Raw genomic sequence first — 17,224 nt, 5'->3', positions numbered from 1 at the left:
TTATGGCAACCAGCTTGATTGATAACTGGCAAATAGAGGGAGAAAACGTAGAAGCAGTGAAAGACTTTGTATTCCTAGGTGCAAAGATTACTGCAGATGCTGACTGCAGTCAGGAAATCAGAAGACGCTTAATCCTTGGAAGAAGGGCAATGACAAATCTCGATAAAATAGTTAAGAGCAGAGACATCACACTGACAACAAAGGCCCGCATAGTTAAAGCAATGGTGTTCCCTGTAGTAACATATGGCTGTGAGAGCTGGACCATAAGGAAGGCTGAGCGAAGGAAGATCGATGCTTTTGAACTGTGGTGTTGGAGGAAAATTCTGAGAGTGCCTTGGACTGCAAGAAGATCCAACCAGTCCATCCTCCAGGAAATAAAGCCAGACTGCTCACTTGAGGGAATGATATTAAAGGCAAAACTGAAATACTTTGGCCACATAATGAGAAGACAGGACACCCTGGAGAAGATGCTGATGCTAGGGAGAGTGGAAGGCAAAAGGAAGAGGGGCCGACCAAGGGCAAGATGGATGGATGATATTCTAGAGGTGACGGACTCGTCCCTGGGGGAGCTGGGGGTGTTGACGACCGACAGGAAGCTCTGGCGTGGGCTGGTCCATGAAGTCACGAAGAGTCGGAAGCGACTAAACGAATAAACAACAAATACCGATATCAGGGTTTGACCTAATGCCTCCTAGATACTTTACACTTCCTCTTTTTTGGGCCTCACTTAACAGTGCTAATGGCAAAAGGTTATCAGACTACAGATAGTTAACAATTGGGACCGGAAACTCCATTGCCAAGCAGCGCGGTCATAAAGCACAATGCCACGTGACCGCACCAACTTACAACAGCAGTTCCAGTTGCTGTCATGAAGTGAATTGCACACTGTCATTAAGTAAGGGCCTCACATGACCACAGCTTGCGACTTCCTGTCAGCTTCCCCATTGACTTTGCTTGTGGGAAGAGAAGGTCGCAAATGGTGATCACGTGACCACAGGACCCTGCAATGATTGGAAATGCAAGCCAGGTACAAAGCGCATGAATTGTGATCACATGACCATGAGGATGCTGCAACTGCCAGAACTTCAAGGACTGGTTGTAATCCTCCTCATTCAGTGCCATTGTAACTTTGAATGGTCGTTGAATGAGTGGTCGTTAAGCAAGGACTACGTGTAATCTCAAACATCCCAGAGGTACCGGGATGCCTACCCTTGACCTGAGATACTAAGATACAGTTGGCTGTCTTTGCATTAATTAGAAGGTGCAACTCTTAGCTTTTTTCTTCATTAAAAGAGATAGTAAATCCTTTTTAAAAGTTTGGTGATACAGTGTGATCTGTAAATCAAACCTAATACTCCTTCATCAGCCACCCTCCTTTACTGTCACTATCCTTTAAGAGAAAAGAAAGCAGATGCCTACCAATATTTGAGTCCTAAGTGCTCAGTGTGCGCCATATGATCTTTGAACCTCTAGTTGAAAAGGCAGAGTGTTTAAAAGTTTAACGCAAACTTTTTCTGTTTGAAAGTGGAAACACATCTCCCTATTCCCTTTTTGTTTTCATCCCCTTGAGCTGGTTTGCATCCTGGACCTTTTATTAACCATAATTGGGGTTATAGCTCCATCTGATTTTTAAATAGGTTATATGTTACTTCCCAAGGCTGATGCTTCCCTGAGTCGTGTTTTATCAAATCAAATGGAAATAGTTTTCAGAAAGTTGTTTTTCTGTGTCATGTGCACATTACTTTCCATTTCACAGTATTACTATGTTCTCTCAAATACAGCCCATATCTTTCAGTCTTCTGCAGAAATTTCACCTTCTTAGCTAGCCATCCACTCTTCATATCCTATGCAAATTTCAATATTTCTGCTTTGATTCACAGCAGAAATAATCCCAAGAACATTATGTGTTTATTCTTTTGGAAAGTAATTGCTGTTAATTAGCACATTTGCCTCTTTTCCTGTCAACTAGTTCTTGAGACTCATTACTGTAGATGGCTGCATTTCTTAACCCCCCTCGCCCAAAACCCTATCCTCTTACAATAGACATGTTGAGGATTATATGTTTTAAAACTATTTCTGCTCAATTACCCAAAGCCATAATAACACTTGCAGAATCAAATATGAAAGTAATAAATCTTCAGCTTAAGAATTTTTGCAACTACTCTTTAACAACTAGAAGCCATATTCTTAGACACTTTCATAATTAGCAAGTCATTAAGTAGCTCTCTTTGTTTTGAATGCAAGGTAGCAGGGCACACTATGGATTACTTTCAGTGTAACATTAAACTGTGGCTAAGCAGTTACAAAATGAACCTAGGTAATCCTGACTTCCCATGTGCTCCTTTCTCCTGTATGACAGTGAGGAGAAGTTTTCTTCTGTTTTGATTAACCATGATTTGCCACTGTTGTTCAGACTCGATGAAGTGCTTCATCATAACCATGATCACAAGAATTCAGTTTCAAATTGCATTTCATGCAGCTGGGCTGTGTCCATTGGCTTGAATTACAACCAGGCATAATTTAGGGTACAGGTGAAAGGATTAATATGGTGTGACCAACATAGTGCCCACAGGTACCAACATACTTGGAGAAAATTCCATATTTGCTCCATTCAAAACTGTTTTAAAAATAAAGCTTATTTTAATTTTAGTCAGAATTAAAAATTAAAAAGCATCGTCAGGAATCCCCTTGGATTCTACGCAGGCTGATAGGCATTCTTAGAATATTTTTTTTTTAAATGTGAATGGCTACAGTTCCATAGCTTTGTATGCAAATGCCCAGAAAAAATAATCTGGGGCTTCATAGTGTCTGTTTGGGGAGGACAGCTAGAGAGGATAGAAAAGATCAAACTCACCAGTCTGTCTTGTGGTCAATTGGTATTTTGTGATTGGCCTCACTTACTGGGCCATCTCTTTTGTAAATGGGCAAGCTCCCCCGGTGATAGCCAGGTTCTTTGGGTAACTATGATCTGATCTCAACATTCAAATGTGCCTCTTTCCCTGAAAAGGTTGGGAACTACTGGGCTAAACTGTGGCTAATCTAAACAGAGTTGGGAGTTTTGTTGACTGTGTACCAAGGCAAATAACACTTGATTGGGTGGGTGTTTTTTTTTTTACCTTTATCTTACTTAATAAAAAGAGAACATATATAATGCAGACAGAATGTTTGACATTCGTTGCATATAAAAGTATCTATTGCAGGACCAGCACAAATCACTCTGCTTTTCTCAGGCCAGGAAAGAAAAGGGAACACCTGTTCCTTTTGGGAGTAACTGAACCCTGCTTCCACCCCTTTTCTTCCACCCCTTACAGGCTGATTGAAGGTATGCAGTGAGGTGAACACTGTAGAGCTTTGCTGTCAATATGAGGAAGTTGAGGGAAGAGGGGATGAGATCAGAGTGTGCACCTCATTTCTATTCATGCATTCTTTTAAAAATTGTTGGAAGAAAACAGAAGGAAATGCTGTAGCATTTCTTTGTTTTTGTTTAGTCAAGCTAGGCTAGCAACATGGTATGTAGCTAGGCTAAAGATAGGGTATTGCTCCTCAGCATTTCATGGATATTTACCTGAGCGGAATCTCTTATCTTGGCAGTTGTTGCGAAGCTCTTTGGTCAACAACAGGACACAAGCCAAAGTGGCAGAAGAACTGGGCATGCAGGAGTTTGCCATTACTAATGATAAGACCAAACGGCCCATTGCACTGCGAACAAAAACCTTAGCAGATCTTTTGGAATGTAAGTGCTAATGCCATTAATTAATTCATGTTCCTTCTCTAGTGGTTTGATAGCTATATAAGGTTCCAAAAGCAAGTAATAACAGCAACAGTGTCTTTGCAACTTACATAGTGCAACTGAACATGTGTTCCTGTGCTTATAATGCTATCACATCTCTGCTAAAGAACCAGATCAAAGAACTTCTAAGATGGTGGCTTAAAGAAATGTTATGCATATGATAGATGTGTTACCACTAGATCACCCTCCTGAGGATCTAAAATGTTAAATGATGGCTATGTTCCCACAACATACTGTACTTAATTGGGTTAAAGATGGGGTCATCTAAACCTAGCCAACAGTGGGATTGTGAAGGGACAGTTTTAATCCCAAGCAGCATCAGGTTTGTACTTCCCCATGTGTCAGCCTTCCCATCACACCATGTCATATGAACAACATAACCTAGTCAAAAGTGGAAGCAATTGCCTGGCACCACTTACTCATTCTCCCAATAAGAGTTGAGTCCCAAAGATTGCCTGAAAAAGACAAGGGGGCTGTTATGGATCTCAGTCCTTAGTACTCTGCTAATGACTGAATATGCCTCTCTAGGACTTATAGGAGGCAGAGGTCTATCAAGCCTCCTGCCTGTGCACATACCTGCACGTGCACACACACACGCACTCCTGTGACTTCCAGGTAATCCTACTACTAGAAGGAAGCAGTCCAGGTAGAGCAGAGCCCCATGAAACTGTCGTAGTTCCATGGTTATCGGTCCTAGAGACCTCAAGACGCTATGGAACCTACAGAACACCCAGCTGTGATCCTGTTGCACCACCGTCATGAGTGATACATAACATAAGCAGTAAGCCCTAAATGGATTTCAGCCCACTTTCATGGCTCCTGTCCTCCCAAAGCAACCTGTCAAATCCATGTCTCAAAAGAAATGTGCAATTCAACACTGGATTGTTCCCCCTCAGCACAGTGTTTGGCATAGATAACTTCACACTGTGTGATCTTCCACAAGATGGTGCACATGCTGAATGGGTTTTTCTGACAGCAGCCATAAACCTCAATGTTGGGGGCAGTCATCTTTTAGGAGTTGTGTTTTGTCCAAAAGGGGGAGGGATTGAATTCCACCCACATTCACAACCTTGAACCAGAGGAGCACAGTCCCAAATTCTACAACAGAAATTATACTATGGCATGGTATTTCAATGCCAGGGGACATTTCACAGATGTATATGCCAGAGTTTCTATCATTGTCATGATACAGCTGTGTGCTGAAGCTCAGAACAGCTGGCAAATGGGGCTTCTTCCACGGGCGTGCTATACTGGAGAAGCACCAAAGGTTCCTCTGTTTTTTTTCCTTCTATTTTTATTTGTTCCTTTCTATGCCCACTGCTCCTGATTAAAAGATGATGAGCTGGTGATGTCACAAAGGCTCGAAATATTCTCCTGATAGAAAAATTCAAAGGATAATAAGAGCTTCCTGGAGAAAGTTCCCCAAATAGTGATTTTTCTTTTAGTTAATACATAGTATGATTATGACCTGGTAGAATCACCAGTAAGGATACTTTACTGTGTTAGTTGCTGACTGAGTCAAGTGTGCTATGAAAAGACAGCCATTATTTCTGCATCATCTTTAACCGTGGTTAATGCTAAGCATATTCCCTTTTAATCAAATCCTAGTTTTATAATGGAAACTCTGATTAATATAGCTGTGACTATAACTCTTAATATAATAAAAAAAAATACTAGACAAGGAGCAAAATAATGAGCATTTTTTTTTCTTTACCAAAGAGAGAAGGAAGAGATTGGGAGTACTACATCTGTATAACTCTACATTAGGAAATGAACTATTTTTCAACTAAATAATACCTACTCTTAGATACCCTGTGTGACTAAAGAAATAAAGAGAAAAATTGGTTCCTTTCTTTTATTTGAAATATAATCAATTTATAATTTCATAAGAAGCATTGTTTCCAAAGGTACTGTGATGAAAACCCACATTGTAAATTGAGTATCGTCTTTTTCTTAATTTTAAGTTCGTTTGTTTTTTTAAGTTGTTCTTCCTGTGCAAATGAAGTGGAAGTAAATATCAGGCCCAAAAGGTAATCTTTATCCAGAGCATTTTAATATATTTTGTGAGTTGAGCAGGCCCAATGTCTCTTGCCAGATCCTTTTAGTAAATGGAAGTAGTTCACAAGCAATCATAATTTATGACTAAAGTACTGAGCGTCTGTACTTTGCTGTGATTTATTTCTAAAAAGTTACAGTCTCCTGGCTAAACAATGGGATTTGAAGAGCTGACTAGTTTTTCAGAATTGCTTCTTAATTAAGCTGGCATTAAGTTGGCATTTTTCATTGATTCAGTTTTCAAGTTTTGTTGAGGAAGAAAGGCTATAGCCACGACATAGAATGATGATGCGTTTACTCAATGACCTTGAATTATGCCAACCACCTCAAACCCTGTTCTGAAACATAACTAGACAGGAAGGTGAAACTTTCCTTGGTGGAAACTTGGTGGAAGGCATGTTAAGATAGAAGAAACTGTTGTGAAAAGAGTAGGTAGGTATTGCCAGTTAGTGGATCAGGGACAGAAGTGGATGAGTCTTTGAATGGGATTGGAAATAAGACATCTTTCTTGATCTGATACAGGTAGTCCTCACTTAATGACCACAATTGGGACCGGCATTTTGGTTGCTAAGCAAAACAGTCATTAAGCATATCTGACCTGATTTTACGACCTTTTTTTGCAGTGGGCAAAAAAGTGAGCTACGTGATTAAGTGAATCATGTGGTTCTCCATTGATTTTGCTTGTCAGAAGCCAGCTGGGAAGGTCGAAAATGGCGATCACGAGATCACAGGACGCTGGGATGGTCACAACTGTGAACCAGTTGCCAAGTGCCCAAATTGTGATCACGTGACCGGGAGGATGCTGCAATGGTTGTAAGTGTGAGGACCAGTCATACGTTGGTTTTTTCAGCACCATTGTAAGTTTGAACCATCACTAAATGAATGGTTGTTAAGTGAGGACTGCCTGTGCTCTTCAGATATGTTGGGATAGGAACCTGATTGAAAATTAAACCATAAGACATCCTGAGAGTGCAAGGCTGGGGAAGGCTGGTCTAGGAGAAATTTGTTTTCAAGTATAAAACAGCAGCCATTGCAAGAAAAATGCATACAGAAACCTAACACTGAAACACCACAAAGTTTGTTGGGTATTTGTTTTCTATTTTTCCATGAATTAATTCTGTTAAACAAATCTGATTGATCTTCCATGGAATTCACATTTTACAAATGTTTATTCCCCCTCCCCTCCAAAAAAAGCGAAGTATTCATAGTAGGCCAATAACACAACCACTTAATCTGGATTTGCCCAGTGTAATGCTTTCTAAAAGCCCTTGGGCTATAATTCCCAGAATTCACCCTCAATTAGTTGTAGCCCCAACCTTTATGGAGGACACCAGGTTGAAGAGCCAGCTCTGTTAAAATACATGGACTAATGTACTGATTGAAAATAACTTATCAGTTCATATTTAGACCAGTGTTCTGGGACACACCTTAACGTTGCCAAGTTTGAAAAACACTGATTTAGACAGGTCATTATGCACATTTCCATCCCATGTTGTTTCTTCCACCCAACCTTGTACTAGATGGAGACTGTAGCATTGTGGGTTGTGCTGTCCTAACAGAGTGAAAACAACCCTTCCAGTTGTGAGTTGTACCTGTAATCCTTAGAGACCTCCCCCACTTCAAGGCAGAGACACATTTTCCTGTGTAGACATGGCAATTACTAGAAGTACAGCTTCCCTACAGCATCCTCCACAGATCTTTTGTGTGTGTGTGTTGCTTGGACTGAAAGATACCAATATTCATTTCCCTGCTGTTTGTTTTTGAGAAAATGGATATCAGTAGGTCAGTGCTCTGCTCTTGTTTTTCATTTCATTGTTACCTTCTGAAACTCAGGTCTTTCAAATGCCTTCTGCGGATAGTGTGAGCTTTAATACCCCTGCTGTCTTTTTCCTTCTCATGGCCTTTCCTTCTTCTCAAGATGGTGAAAACACCCCTCACCTGACTGTCTGTCTTTTTTGCTGTCTTAATATGTACCATTGCAGGTCACCATCTGTTCCGTGACTTGGAATATTTGCTACGAGATTTTCTAGAAGTATTAACTTTGGTGCCATGTTCGAAAGAAAGTAATAATCTTTAATGTTTGGTTGTTCCTTCTTTCTCAGCCTTTATTGCTGCTCTGTACATAGATAAGGATCTTGAATACGTCCACACCTTCATGAACGTCTGCTTTTTCCCAAGACTGAAAGTAAGTCTCAGAGCCATTGTATGCGTTAACAGCAAAGAAGATGACTTTGCTGCAGAGTGGCACTTCACATGGAGTCCCAGCTGACTCTCGATTTTTGTTATGTGTGCCCTGAGCAATAATACAGTTTTTAAATCTCTGTTCTCTCACATTCATGGCTTGGATACAGGTAGGTACCAATTAGTGCAATTAATATGCTCTGGAGGGAGATAGGCAGTAGCCAAATTTGGTGGATGGATGGATGGATGGATGGATGAATAAAATAATGAATCCCATGAAGTGATCGCGTTACTCAAATCCACACTATTCACAGTGATATTTCTATGGAAAATAGGGTAATTGGTTCCCACTCGATGAAAGTAGGCAATTAAAGTTCTTAAACATATTTTTTATGTTTATTAATGAATACTCTATAACAGTGAAAGAGGATAAACCCATATCCAAAGCGTACTTGCTATCTCTTGTATTCTGCTGTAGTTCTTGAAAATGAGTCTCTTTTTCTATGAGCTTCCATTGAACAGAACCTTCCTTTCCTCCATTTGCACTAACTGAATTTTGGTTTGCATTAAATGCAGCCTGGGATCAATTTATAAATCGCACTAAATCGAATTTTGAACTATTTGAACTCACAGAAATCGCAACCTACTTGTACTTAGAGAAAATAACATTTCATAAGGATTTGTTTGAATCCTAAAGTATTTTCCTATTTCCAACCCATTTTTCCTGTCAACTGTTGTTGTTTCTCCATCTTTTCTTTCCCCATTTTAGGAATTCATCTTAAACCAGGATTGGAATGATCCAAAGTCTCAGCTCCAGCAATGCTGCTTAACTCTCAGAACGGAAGGGAAGGAGCCAGACATTCCTCTATATAAGTAAGGAGACTGTCTTGTATACACGCACTGTCACTTTGTGGGTCATTTTTTAAATGTCCTAATTATTGGAATTAAGCAGTATACACTTTGTTTAAAGAAGGAATTGGTTGCTCTGATGAAATCGAAGTATACTTTACACTTCGGATCTCCAATTCAGTTTAAACCATTGGAGATTCAGTCATGGAGGCTTGTGCATGTGGACAGTGTGATGGCTATACAGCAGGTACACACAATTGTCCCAAACACACAGTTCTCACTGCCCCCACTAAGATGGCGTTGTGGATGCTATTGCTTCTTAAGGTCATCCAGTTACGTCTGCAAGGGCAACAGGCATTGCCCGAGTTATTTTTCATTGACATGATGATGGAAATGCCATGAGAGGTGTATCTACAGTGCTTTTAGCAGCAAGCAAGAGAAGGGGGGAGAAATCACACAGGGAAGTTCAGCTTGTAGTGCTAGAGCAGCCTAGGACATAGGAGAAAGTGGTGAATTCCTACCTGCTTTCTAAGTAGTTTTCTATTCGTGCTGTGCTCAGACATGATAGGAACAGATTTTCTTTCTTTTTTTTGTATTTAACAAAATGGCTGCTGTTAGAACAGGTGGTACCAGTTGAGCAGATGTGTATGGAGAAAGGCTGCAGAGAATCAATTTGTTCTTGTCAAAATGCCCCATCATTTAAGCCCAGATTATATTTCTTGGTGGCAAAATATTAAAGGTGTAATATTCCATCTCTCTCAAATAAGAAGCAAGCCCCCAGTGAAGGTAAGGTAAACGAATATAAAATTGAAGTATGAAATTGTTCCAAAATATATCATGTTTTTGATGTTAAGCTCTCAGTGTAACTATGTATATAGAGTGGAGGGATGTATAGGAAAGAGAAGCAATTACTGATTGACAGAGGGAAAATTCATACAATTCTGTACCAAGCATATATAAATATTCACCAGTGAAGTGATGGCATTGCCTCATAAAATAATCTGTCACGGTCCATCCATATGCCGTGACCTTTATTAAAATCGTTGCATTTCTGTTCAGAAGTCTTGGTGAGCACGTTTTCAGTACTGTTTGTTTCCTTTTGCTGTCTGTCGTGTGGCCTAGAACTCTACAAACAGTTGGACCTTCTCACGCTAGGACATACACTGTAGCTGTTTATTTCAAAGGCGAGAGAATAGGATGCGGGAAGGGACCAAGGTACAGTATGGCAAATGTTTGAATATTTATATATCATATTTAGCGATCCATTTAATCAAAGTGGGTAAAGAGAGTAATATGATGTTCACTGACTTTAGATGGGACTCCTAAAGAAAGTGAATTTTAGAATTTTTGTCCTTTTGTTGCTCCTAACCTGGGATCAAGACAACCGAAGATGCACGTGCACACTGACCCTCGGTGTCAGATGTCCAAGGCGAGGGTGGAGAAATGTGCCTAGCAGGGCCATAAGGCAACCACCTACACACAGTTCTGAGCTTCAGTTGATACTGTTCTTTGGGAAAGTCTTTTTAGTCATAAACTGTCCTTCCTAGTGACTTTGCCTAGTGCCAGAAGAGCAAGAAATAAGGTGCCAGTCAATACTCTTTATTCTGTCAAATATTTGAGCACATTATTAGCATTTTTTAAAATTCCCAAGCTGTATTTTCTATCTTATGCATTGAAGTTGTGTTTTGGGGCATGTTAAAAAAATGATTGTGGGGGAGAGAAAGGATCTTCACTGGGGAGGAGGAGGACACAAGACAGTGTCCAGTGAGGGAATAATATATGGAGAAACTGGAGAAGAGGCACCCCGTTTAATGCTTGGAAAGATATTCTAATATCCATAAGGAGTCCCTTTTCAAAGAATGCAGCATATTGATCAGTTAGGCTGGAACTGTGTGCGCAGTCAAGGCTTAGTTTTAGCTCAGTGTAGCCTTCTCCTGCTTGGTGTCAAGGCCCAGCTAGGCCTGGACTCAGTGATAGTTCAGCCTAACCTGTGAACAGATTACTAACTTCCAACCTGATTACCCATTTTATGGAAAAGTAATTTCAGTTAGATGAATGGGAAAAAACATTTTAAAGTTCTCTATGTGGTAAATGCCAAGTGCCATCTGCAGAATAAATAGCATTTAAAAGGTTTTTCATTTTCATCGATCACCTCTTTGCCCGAAGCATACTAATGTTAAGAATAACATTAAAATAATTCCTAATAAAAGAAGGAGGGTTGGGAGGGAACAGGCTATAATGTTGTGATCCATTTTTTGGTGCTGTAGAGGGTTTTTTATATAGGCTTTTAATCGCTTTGTTAAAACAAATTACCAAAGAATTATGAAGGGGGATGTTTAACAGTATGGATCTTTGTTTTTAAAATAACTCTCTGCAAAGCAGTTGGTGGGCGGTGCAGGACTGGAAGAGTTTTTATGGGAACAACTGCCCAGTGATTATTTGAAAAATTAGTTACTGCATAGCAGTTCTGGGAAGCTGTAACTTGCTTCTGAATTACATTTGCCATAATTTATTTATTTATCTTTACAGCATTCAACAAGCAGAGATGTGTGCAGCAATGGATGCACTGGAAAAATGTAAGAGGGTTTCTTGGAAATCACCGTAGAGCATTTCATGGGGAAGAGTGTAGGCCTTGTGTACAACAGAGGGAAAATACAGGTTAAAGTGAACAAGGGGGTATGTGCCCCAGCCTTGTTTACCATTATCATTCCTATTAGCTTTTAAACTAATTATTTACTAAGGAAACAAGCTGTTTTACATTCAGTTATCTCTAAAGTCATGGCTGATGCAAAACTTCATGTTGGCTTTAGGCACAGGTCTGCCAATAGGCATTGACCTCCAGGCTCATGGACTCATTCTATTCTCCAGTGTAGCACTTCACAAGATACAGACTCGTTTCCATACAGGTCAGCATGTGGTTGCCACTTGCTCAGGTAGTCAAGACTGGAAACCAAAACCATGAATACTTACACTACCTTTATTGTAAGGTTAGAGTAAAAGAATCTTGCAAGTCTGAAAGCATTTCTCTCCTCCCTTGCCTTTACTTTCCAGAGAACTAGGGAGGGTCCCTTCTGAGGTGCTTTTTCCACCACCATTGCTTCTGTGGGCTGAGATATCTCTTGTCTGACCATTGTCTAGGTGGAGCTCCTCCTCCTGTCTCCCAGGGTCATTCTCTCAGCCCCTTACAGATTGCCGAGCATTTGTGATAGTTTAACCTGGAGTTGAACAACAGCTTGGATCTCATGCAGCACTGCCCCTGGCAACTACCAAGGAAATTTGTTTGAAAAAGTGAGATGAGCAAGCATCATCAGAGGATTTCTTTGGAAGATGGGCTAGTTGTTGGCTTCAGCCTGAGATAGCCCCTGATATTGACACAAGGTTAGGCTTACATTAATACAGCATGAGGGCACTGCAGGAAAGAACCAAGGACTTCGCTTCTAAATAAGATCCCTTCTCCCTGTTGAGAAATGTCACCTGCAGAGATGAGCTGTTTGAATTTGACTTGTATTTTGGTAGAAGTTCAGCCGAGATGGGGGGAAAAAATGTTTGCTATTCTGCACAAACTTTTGTGTCTAGCTTTCTCCCCTTATCATCATAATCCCTTGGAAGCAATCATATTTCAGATCCAATTGTCAGGGACTCAGTCAAGTAAAGTGCAGAGCTCTCTGGCCTGGGTCCAGCAAAGCACTTAAGCCCATGCTTAAATTCAGTCCCACAAGTATTCCTCTGACATTGATGATCTAGGTATGGTGATTAAAATAAAGTCGCTCTTTGTTAGATGGGGGCAGAGTGCTCACCTTGTAAGACTGATGGCAAAACTCACAAGCTACTGCCAAATGGGAACCTAAATCTTTGTATTACAACCCTAGGTAACTCTCCATCTTATGGAAACCTCTGACAGAGGTTGCCTGCCTTTATTTATTGAGGCAGAGCTTTATCTATTGGAGCTGAGCTAGTCTACTTCTATCAGCCGGCCTGTAATCTTAGGCCCGCATCCTAGATGTTCGGCTTTTCTTTCGCTAAATGTGTGCTTCCGAGAGATTTCCATTTTTACATTTGTTCTACATTAATTATTTGCTTTGTGGTATGAATGTGGAAGATGTGGAGACCTGGGGCTGATTTCTTTGCCTATAGCATGGGTACAGAATCTGAGGTCTCTGAGCCAGATGTACCCTCAAGTCTTGTGCCAATCCCCAGAACCGCTTTAAAACAATTCCTAACACTGGACATTTGTAGAACGTGAAGGAATTTAGAGCTGACCTTGGGGAAGGAAGGAATAAGCCATGAAGGAGTGATCTGGAGAAGAGATTACACAGTCCAGAGATTTAAGCAAGTGAAAGAAACTCACAGTAACCCTGCCTTGATTTTCTTTAGTATAAGATGGGACAGAGAGAAACTTGGACAGGCTTTCAAGATTCTGTTATTAATACCCTACAACAATAAAGTGGCATTCCTGGAATCCCCGCAGTGTCTGTTTCTTTACCTGGCCTACCTCAAAAGGCTGATTTAAATAAAAGAACAATAATATTAACTTAAAATAAATGTGAATGAACTCACATCACCCACAAATTTGAGCATGCTCCCTTAAAGGCCAAATGCAGGGCCCAGCCAAAAAGGGTTGCAGACTTCTTGCCTTTGATTTAGATCATATATTTTCAAAGCCAGATCTGGGATTCTCATGAGAAACAAATACTTACGTTATTTGGCTAGGTAAGTCTCTGATACTGTAATATCAAATATTCTTAACTCGGTTGTATATTGTTCAACATAATTTAGACATACACAACCAAGTTAAGAATAGAAGACAAAGCTTAGAGAGGTGATTCAGGAGAAAATTCAGAAGATGAGACCCCTCTAAGCTTCGTAAACCATTGTAAACCAATTGTTCATGAAAACAGGATAGAAGTCATTCTCTTTGCACAGCTCTTACAGAAATGCCTTTGTTCATGTCTTAGCTATTAAAAGCATCACCCATTCTTTGAGGAGAGGCTTCTGACACTTTACCATAGGGAGATAGCTGTCCCTCAGTCATAGTTTCTCTCTTGTGCAAAATTTCACATTGTTTTGGAGAAGCAATTTACTTAATAAGATACTCTTCAAAAATGTCAAAACTCTGCTTTCCACGCCTCTTCCTTCACCTTTTGCTTCAGCTGCATTTCCCATGTGCTGGTGTCAAGCCTCCTATTCCCAAGGACACCAGCTGTTTCAGCATCAGCACTAGCTCATCTATCACAAATGGCAATTTGTTTTCTGGCATAAAATCCAACACAGGCAACACTTTCCACAGTGACCTTCCATCTGGCATCACCATTGTTGATATGTTTATATATCTTATTTTGCACCACTTTTGCTGAGTTGTATTAACAGATTTTGGCTTCTAGATTGTGTGCTTTGGCGTTTAAGAGCCTAATGGCTTCTCTCTCACACACACACATGCCTGTTATGGTAGTAATGGAGGAAAATTGGCTTGATTAGCTCCAGATGGGCCTCTTCTCATCTTTGATGAAGAATGATAGGATTTTTCAGGACTTCGCAGCATAATCCATTAATAATCTCTATTTTATGGTAGAATTTTATCATCATAATAAGGATCTTTCCAGCCCTCCTGCTGACATGTTTTATAGTAGAAGCTTGCTGAACAAGTATTTTATGGAACACAAGGATCACTCATCTTCTTACGTTCCTAATATGATCTCTAATCAGTCATCAACTCCAAAGGATCTCTGCAGAAGCTTTCATAAAATAGAAAATACAGTTAAATACTCCATAGCTTTGTGGTGGCATCTTAACCAAATCCCAGTATTTATTATGGCACTGTGACTAATCTTATTTCATTTAAATCATCCCCTGATTGCTAACAAATGTGATAAATCTTATTCACAAGTACTTAGAATTATGCGCCACATAAATCAGTAGGGTACTTCAAAATAAATAGGGGCTTACAACCAAACCAATATGTGCAACAAGTGCTGTTTGTACTGACTTAGTAATAGAATAATAACAGCTGGATTTTATTTTTGATGGTGGCAAGATTGTGTCATTGGCTGGCCTTTATTTATATGAAATGTTTCTTCTTGTCTCAGATAATTTTCCTCAGATGGCCCATCAAAAACGGTTCATTGAACGGAAGTACCGGCAAGAGCTTAAAGAAATGAGGTGGGAAAGAGAACATCAAGAAAGAGATCTGGATGAGTCAGAAGACATGAGAAAATAAGGGGGATAGAAACAGTAGTACATTTGCTTAACCGTGGCCTATAAAAACCCATCCTAGTTTCAAGGAAATAAATGAAATCATGTTTGCTATTGTGTTTTTTATTAATACATGTTATCTCCATTTTTAGATGCAAAGTTGTATTCATAAGATTTAAAGATGATTTTTAAACAAAATATTCTTTCTGAAGAATACTGCTTTTGTTTCCCAGCTTAAGTCCGTGAACAATAAAATGTTTTATTTCAAAATATGTCATGTTCTAAAAATAAGAAAAGCATGGTGTTATTCATATTGTTGCATCATGTGAAATAATAAGATGTTAAACAGAATGCTATTTTTCCCTACATTTGGCCTGTGCTACACTACAGTTAGGAAGACATACACTAAACTAACTCAAGGCACAAGTGACCAGGCTCAAATCCTACTTCAGACATTATGCAAAGACCCAGCTCTCTGGAGAAGGCTACAATGCTGAGAAAAGTGGAAGGAAAGAGATGGAGGGGCCGACCAGCAGCAAGGTGGGTGGATTCAGTTACAGTGGCAATGGGTGCACCGTTGGAAGACATGAAGGACCAAGTTTGGGACAGATCATCATGGAGAAAATCTATCTATGCAGTCAGTTAAGAGTTGACAATGACTTGATAGCACATAATAAAAAAAACAAATACTAAACTATGTTTGGCTTGGAAGCATTCTCACAGATATTAACCCTAACTCTAGAACTTGATCAGTTACTGGTTTTACAGAAGGGTTGCTTATGGAGGGCACATGTATAATCAAATCACAACCACCATTCACTCAGCTGACCAATCCCATTTAATTCGGGTTCTCCTTCCCCCATGTGCCTTTCTCCCTCATTCTTTGGCAGGTGGGAAATCTGGATGTTATCCCTCAAGGAATCAAGTTTTCCTTCAGTTTACTGATCCTATCTTAGAACTAGGTTATAGATATATTTTGCCTCCTGGTCTTTTCTTTTTGAAAGCTTTGTTAGAAGATGTTCACCAGACCTAAATGCTATTTGCATTTATCATTTCTTCTCAGAATGATAATTTTTACTAGGTTTATTACATTTTTTTTTAAAAAAATATTACAATAATATGTTAAATGATGCGAGAAAAGTGATTTTTCTTAATCTTCCCAATTTTTTTTTGAATTGCTGTTTAAAGCATCAGATAATTTTCTCTTTATTTTTTTAAAGAATAAATATATAGTATTGTATTTAGAAAATACCAGTTATGCAATTTTTGCAATGGTACAAAAGCATAATCATAACTATAGTATGTATATACTTCTATACACATATAGTATGTATAGAAAAGGAAATATGACACCAATTATGCAATTTTGCAGCATAATCAGAGCTGTAACATGGGAAAAATACTTATGGCTGGATCCTATTCCGAAATTTATCATTCCAGAAATTGAGACGTAATGATCATTTTCTATCAACATAGCATTAATAGAGTTTTGTTCACCTTTAACAGAATACAGTAATATTAGAAACATTGCTTTTCAATGCTGGGCTATTTTTGTTTTATCCACTGTTTAAAAAAAATACAAATTGTAAATCTGCAAATTTCATAAATAATTTTAAAATGCACCAAAAATTTCTGATATTTTCTAGCAACCAGTAGCTGCCATTTGCTGAATATTACGTAAGGTAGGAGTCCAAAATAATTTAGTAAGTACAGTCAACCAAAATAGTCAAGAAAAACTGCTTTAGATGCTCAACATCCCTAGCAATAATCTTGATCATCACTATATTTTTACATCTCACTGATGCCTGAAGATTTTTACATGCCAAGTTTTTCTTTAAAGGATGGATGCATTTTGGGATGTTTTTGTCTTTTGATAGATGATCTGCTTATCAGAACTGCAGGTGCTTCAGTTGTTTACTGAGACCAAGATATGTAAGGGCAGTACTTCCAAGTCAATGCCAAAGACAGGAATTGCATCCTGAAAAGTGGTTTTTTGAATTATTAATGTGCCCTCTCCTTGCTTTCCATGATGGAAAAAACTGGGTGCCAGGCCTTGAATCCAGGTGGAGAAGAAAATAAATTCTCCCAGGCAGCCTCTATTGATTATGTCAGCCATAACTATAACTCAGCTTGTCATAACATAGTTGTATGGGAATATAA

General features: G+C 39.3%; 1 protein-coding gene across 3 annotated transcripts in view; it reads left to right on the top strand.

Annotated features, from left to right (window-relative positions):
- Positions 1-15,174, top strand: part of DROSHA (drosha ribonuclease III) — a 101,019-nt gene extending 85,845 nt beyond the window's left edge. For all 3 annotated transcript variants that reach the window (XM_063298775.1, XM_063298772.1, XM_063298774.1), the window contains 6 exons: positions 3,592-3,733; positions 7,948-8,030; positions 8,796-8,899; positions 9,998-10,090; positions 11,405-11,451; positions 14,959-15,174. In XM_063298775.1, the coding sequence (XP_063154845.1) occupies positions 3,592-3,733; positions 7,948-8,030; positions 8,796-8,899; positions 9,998-10,090; positions 11,405-11,451; positions 14,959-15,089 (600 nt within the window). In that variant the 3' untranslated portion in view covers positions 15,090-15,174. The remainder of the gene's footprint in view (positions 1-3,591; positions 3,734-7,947; positions 8,031-8,795; positions 8,900-9,997; positions 10,091-11,404; positions 11,452-14,958) is intronic.
- Positions 15,175-17,224: the final 2,050 nt, after the last annotated feature.

Source organism: Candoia aspera, chromosome 3 (genome assembly GCF_035149785.1).
Source record: "Candoia aspera isolate rCanAsp1 chromosome 3, rCanAsp1.hap2, whole genome shotgun sequence".
NCBI lineage: Eukaryota > Metazoa > Chordata > Lepidosauria > Squamata > Boidae > Candoia > Candoia aspera.
The sequence above is the reverse complement of the archived record's forward strand: the minus strand, read 5'-3'. Positions and strand labels throughout refer to the sequence as shown.